Here is a 6,576-nt window from a genome sequence, read left to right as displayed (position 1 = left end):
GCCAAACGAGCTATGATTTTTTTTTTTTTTTTTTTTAATTTTTTGGAGAAGGTCTTGCTCTGTCACCTGGGCTGGAGTGCAGTGGCAGGATCACAGCTCATTGCAGCCTTAACCCCTGGGATCAGGTGATCCTCCTACCTCAGCCTCCCTAGTAGTTGGGACTACAGGCACATGCCACCACACCCAGCTAATTTTTTAACTTTTTGTAGAGATGAGGTCTCAGTATGTTGCCTAGGCGGGTTTTAAACTCCTGGGCTCAAGCAATCCTCCTGCTTTGGCCGCCTTCCAAAGTGCTGGGATTACAGGTGTGAGCCACCGTGCCAGCCATAGCATATGATTTTTATTGAGCATAGTCATTGCTTGAGAGATACTTACAGAATTCTGTTAGATTCTTCTCAGTGTTTGCCTCTTGGCGTGTCCTTACATTGCAGATTAACCACTTGAAGGTTAGGTAGAAGCTCTTCATTTGCATAAATGGATTTTGAAATATGGAAATTTCCTTTGCACTTACATAGGGGTCTGAAAGATGCTGTTGGAACTATAGTTAGAGCTTAGAAATATTATGTCCACTGGGAATTTGTATGGGAATGGAAGTCTCAATTCTTGTTTTAACTTTTGACAGCAAAGGAAGTATATAAAGCAGTTTGACATTGTTTTGATTAAAACTATGCTAGCTGTCGAAATGACTACCAGAGTGTAAGTTTCACCAACAATGCCGTTTTGCCTTGTAATTTTAGACTGAATTCCTTCAGAAATCATCAAGTCTGCCCTCAGGCTAATTTCTGAAACCATTCAGTGTTCAACAGTAATGGTTAAGGGTAGTTCTTGTTCAGGAAAAGAAATCAGTTCCATCCCTGTGCTCAGAAAAATGTCAGTAAAACTTTAGCACTGCTAAGACATCAAACTGTGTCAGAATTTCCACTTTTTGTTTCTGACAAAAAGTCGTGACCTGATGATGGTCAAGTACACAGGAGCGTGTTAAATTCATCGTTGACACTACTCGTTCAGGAACACGTGGTAGATTCCTGTGTTTCCCACAGGGTCCATGCTCATGAGTAATGCCGTGAATAACCCTTACACACGTTTTGTATGCGTGACCTCTTTTCTGTTCCACGCATTTTTACCACCGTCAGTTGTAACACAGCCTAGCATATTCCAGTTTAGGTTGTACTCATTTAGTGTTTTCTCAGCTTCTCTGAAAATATTCTCACACGTAGCTCTTACGCATGGTCTATTCATACAGGCTGGTTCTTCAGTCACTTCAAACTTGGCATTGCTTCCCCAAGTAAACAACAACTGAGCATTGTGGTAATAAACTCAGCAAAAGCCAAGGAAAACCACTGAACTAATTTGCCATGTTTCTTAATTGATAGTTGATGGTGGTTCCCAGTGTCCTCAACTCTGAGCAGCTGATATCACTGAAAGGCCAATAGTCTTAAACAAGATTATTTTCTCTGGCCATATTTCTTCAGCTGTTACAATCAAACATGAGTTACTAACTCACTTGGCAAATGGCATTCCTTGCTTGTCTAACAAAAACTTTGAAAACACTTTGGTTGCAGTCTCATTTCATTTTTTGTTTTGGTGAAGAAATTCTGCAGCGATAAGCTATTCTATTTTAAAATTTTGTGTGTGTTTTGTTTTTGTTTTATGACCGTTGCTTTTCTGTGGACTGGGAGGATTGAAGAAAGCTTAGTCTGTAAATGTTGGCATACGTTGTATTCTTCTAGCATAGCTATGGTGTCATTGCATAATAAATAATGCTTTACCATGGAATTTGATAGCAAAATTATTTACATCCCGCTGTGCCTTAAAAGTGTGGTGTTCAGGGCCTTCTTTTTATTTGAATGGATGTGTATTTACTCCTATTTTTTTTTAATGTCATGGTGTGGCAATACTGGTGACACTTGCAACATTTTCAAGTTCTGTCAGTGCAGTTTGTGGTGCACCAAGCAGTGGTGCAAAGTGATGAGAGTGCCACACTGCCTCAGTCTCCATCCCTCACCTCTGCTGTTGGAGCCTGGAAGTTCCCATAGACAGTACACCAACAGGTGAGCGTGGCTGTGTTCCAATACATTTTTATTTATGGATATTGAAGTTTGAATTTCATATCATTTTTACATGTCATGAAATAGTCTTTTAATTTTTTTTCCCCAACCGTTTAAAAATGAGCCATACAAAAACAGGCGTTGGGCTGGATTTGGCCTTCAGGCTATATAGTTTGTGGACAGACCCCTGGTCCAGAATCTAGATAAATACAAGGAGCAATCCATTTGCTGTCAACCAGCTCTTCCTTTGCCATAATAGTACTTAACTAGTACTGTTGTAGTTGTGTATACTTTTTCAGTGGTACTGTGTTGAGGATCATTTGAAAGATCTTAATACATATTGCCAAATTGCTTTCTAGAATATATTTACCTTCTTTTTATTAGAAAATCTATATTTGATACCCATCTCTATAAACTTTCTGTTATATTCTTCAGGCATGGATCAGACTTTGCTAAGACTTTCCTCTTTACCTATTTTCTATAAACAGAGTTGCCGTTTTCTTATTGACATAAAACCAGTGGTGTTTTAGAGTATGTTCTAAAACAGGAGATCAGTTCTTGTGTGTTTTTTGGCTATCCAGCTTAAATTCCATATCCTTTTAAAGAAGTACATTCTGAATCCTTTTCTTTATATATTTTAGCTGTGCAGAAGAGAACATTGAATACAAATGTCACCTGTTCAGTAACTGGGTCGATAGGCTGCTAAGCCTCTCTATGACTATGAATTTGTTTAATAGAAATTATTTTCTAACTTTTGTTCTTAACTTTTCTGTTACCTTTAGGCTTAGGACTTCTGACCCATTTTGTCTTTACAACCAAAGAATGTTTATAACAAATTATTCTTTGAAGTGGGGGCAACATTGAGGCCATTCCAGCTTAGACACTACTTTGTAAAACTTATATGAAATATGGTTCATGGAACCTCAGAGACTTCTAATACTCAAAGGGTAACTGAAGCTCACCTAATATTGTTCGTTGACTTTGTCAATAATAAAGTCTATCTTGTGGCTAGAACCCAGGTTCACTGGCTGCTATGCCATTTAAATGGAGCTGAAATACCACAAGGCTAAAGAAATATTGGAACACTTTTCAGAGTGCCATGCTACTTTATACTTTTCAGCCTTACTTCAGTAACCTAGAAAGTTACCTGTAGTGTTCTGAACAGAGAAAAAAGAACTAAAGGCAAAATAAAACATCTTAAGTTTTTAAAGTGTTAACTGTGAAATGAAATTTCTTTGAAAGTTTATTTTTAAAATTCCCAGGCCGGTCACAGTAGCTCATGCCTGTAATCCCAGCACTTTGGGAGACCGAAACTGGTGGATCACCTGAGATTAGGAGTTCAAGACCAACCTGGCCAACAAATTAGCTGGGTGTGGAGGCACACACCTGTCATCCCAGCTACCCCAGAGGCTAAGGCAGGAGAATGGTTTGAACCCGGGAGGCGGAGGTTGTAGTGAGCCAAGATTGCACCATTGCACGCCAGCCTGGGCAACAGATTGAGACCTTGTCTCAAAATAAAAAACAAAAACCAAAATTCCCTTCAGTAACATAAAATGAACTGGGAAAAGTCTCAAGTCTCAAGTTAAAACCAGCAAAAAGTGAGTCTTAAACCCATAATATTCTTGCCCAATACCTTAAATCATTTACTTATTAGCAAAGAATGTGGAAACAACACCATTTGAATGAGTCACAACAAAAGCAGATTTAGGATTAGTAGCCACATGGCATATGAGGAAAGGAGAACTTAACTTTAAATCAGTGGAACTAACTGAAATTGTTGCACAGGGCGGAACTTAAGTGGTTGGTTATCCATTGAACCACTGAACTTCTTCATGTAACTCTGGGGGAAATGGAGGCCTGAAGAAGTTTAGAGACTTGGCCAGATCACTCCTTGTTAGAGAAAGGACTGAAATTCACATCTTTTCCTTAACATTAATATTAGACAACAAAAAGACGTTGATCACTTCTGAAATTGTTAGGAAAAAATTATTGAAGGGTAACTTTCTCCCAGTAATTCATATTTTATCTGCCAGACACTTTCAGAAGGTGGGAGGAGAGGAAACTAGTTGCCTAGTACTGAGCTTCATATAAAATTTGAATGAGGACACAAAACACAGACAAAAAGAAGTGATAAGAAGCTGTTGAGCTCACTGAGTACAGAGACATCATCATTTGTTTCCATGGCCTCCATTTTTATTTTTTAAATTTTTCTGTTTTTAATTTTGGTGGGCACATAATAGATTCATATATTTCTGGCGTACATGAGCTGTTTTGATACAGGCATGCAATGTGTAATAATCACATCATGGAAGATAGGGTATCTCTCCCTTCAGGCATTTATTCTTTATGTTACAAACAATCCAATTATACTCTTTTAATTATTTCTAAATGTACACTTAAATTATTAGTGACTATAGTCACCCTGTTGTGCTATCAAATACTGGGCCATGTTCACTCACTTTAACTATCTTTTGTACCTATTAGCCATCCCCACCTCCTGCCACCCCAAGCCCTGCTGCCCTTCCCAGCCTTTGGTAACCGTCCTTCTCTCTATCTCATGGGTTCAGTTGCTTTGATTTTTAGCTCCCGCAAATAAGTGAGAACATGCAATGTTTGTCTTTCCGTGCCTGTCTTACTTCACTTAACGTAATGACCTACAGTTCCATACATGTTGTTGCAAATGACTGAATCTCATTCTTTTTATAGCTGAATAGTACTCCATTGTGTATATGTATCACATTTTCTTTATCCATTCATCTTTTGATGGACACTTAGGCTGCTTCCAAATCGTGGCTGTTGTGAAGAGTGCCACAGTAAACATAGGGGTACAGATATTTCTCTCCTCCATATACTCATTTCCTTTCATTTGGGTATATACCTAGCAGTGCCATTGCCGAATCATATTGTGGGATCTTGAGACCAAAAAATTCACATAACTGCTACTTTCAAGTCTTGTTACTCAAAGTGTGGTCCAAGGCAGTCCTGTCCCTGCCTGTGACTGGGGGATTTTGTATAGTATTCTCACCTCATCTCTGGTTTGGTTTATCTCTGAAGATAACTACCATCACTACTAACTTACTCACTTTAGCTAGAAAATGTAGACAAAAAGACTGTCACTTAAATTTCAGTTTTAGATTTATGTTTTATCTCAAAAGCAGTTTTCTAATTATATGTCTTCGCTGTGGGTACATAGTTATAGCAAAAAGCATGCGTGTAATTCTGTCCAAATGGATGGTCACTTGGGATATTGATGCTATAAAGCATTTGTGAAATCAGCCTGCCTTTGCAGATTTAGCATTCTGTGACAGAGCAGACGTTTTATATGTTTTTAGGAAGGTTAGCTGTCTGAAATTGGTGACTAAACAAAGTCTGTTTGGGTTAAGTATACAACCAGACAGTGTAATATAAACTGTTATAACAAGATCTTCCATTTCTAAGCCCTAATAACTATTTGTTTTCTTCTTGTTTTTAGGGTGAATCTGTAAAATATTTCCTGGATAACTTGGATAAACTTGGAGAACCAGTAAGTGTTTAAACCGAATGTTTATGTTTAGTGCTGTTTGAAAGCAGAAGTCAGGATATCGATGTTAGGAAATTCAGAAAAATTATGTATTAAACTATTTCTCTCTTTCTCTCTCTCTCTCTTTTTTTTTTAGTGATGGCATTCTCATTCTTCCCTGCTTTATCTAGAGTGATTGGTAGCTCAGAATATTGAATGATTTTTATTTTTTCAAAATGAAAATATTTGTATTGTTTAGTCATGACACTTTTTTCTCCCTCTGACTGTCCAGGTCTCTACCGTTTTCTTGAGGATGCTTTATCTGCTATTTCTTGGAAGTAAAACTGTTTAGAGAAAGAAGTTTATGTTTGAAAATGATACTGTACATTATCTATTATACTTTAGTGTCTTTGGGTGTTTTGTTTGTAAACAGAAATAGAACACAGTGGGCTGACTGATTTCCAAATCTTTTGACAAATGACATTTTCGAATTCATGCCCCCTTTGTGTTGAGTTACAGAGTAGGAGGGCTAGATTCTGAAGGCCTGCTGAAGAGACTCCACGAGGTAGGAGGAGTCGCCCTTGAAAAGAGAGTTTATCATTTTCCTGTCGGTATTCCTCGGAGCCAGCAGCTCTAAGCTTGCGCTGTGGCCAGCGGGGCCCGCTGCAGGCAGAGCAGCTCCGCTTGTTTGACCTCTGTATTGGACGTTCACAGAAGAGTTCACTGGGAGAAAGGTTTCTGCTGTTTAGGAAAATTTTGAAAATCATTGCCTTAGAGTCATCTGTTACTCTCTAAATGTAGTGCAGCTTCATTTGCCTCCTCATAAGGCAAATTTCTTCTTCTTCACACAGCTGGTATGAGTGTGTCCTCAACAACATACTCTGCTCTGCCAGACTATTTAGCACTTGATTACATGAAGTTCTGTGCTTCATGTGAAGCAGCCTTTAGATTGCTAACTAGATTGTTAGCTTTAATAGAGACAATAATAGAGAACTTTTTTTTTTTTTTGTGAGACGGAGTCTTGCTCTG

The 6,576-nt window shown here is 38.3% G+C and overlaps 1 protein-coding gene across 1 annotated transcript in view; it reads left to right on the top strand.

The window, feature by feature from the left end:
- Positions 1 to 6,576, top strand: part of GNA13 (guanine nucleotide binding protein (G protein), alpha 13) — a 46,656-nt gene that overhangs the window by 31,531 nt on the left and 8,549 nt on the right. The window contains exon 3 of the mRNA XM_011938302.1: positions 5,521 to 5,571. Coding sequence (XP_011793692.1) covers positions 5,521 to 5,571 — 51 coding nt within the window. The remainder of the gene's footprint in view (positions 1 to 5,520; positions 5,572 to 6,576) is intronic.

This window comes from Colobus angolensis, unplaced genomic scaffold, assembly GCF_000951035.1.
Source record: "Colobus angolensis palliatus isolate OR3802 unplaced genomic scaffold, Cang.pa_1.0 Scaffold1, whole genome shotgun sequence".
NCBI lineage: Eukaryota > Metazoa > Chordata > Mammalia > Primates > Cercopithecidae > Colobus > Colobus angolensis.
The sequence above is the reverse complement of the archived record's forward strand: the minus strand, read 5'-3'. Positions and strand labels throughout refer to the sequence as shown.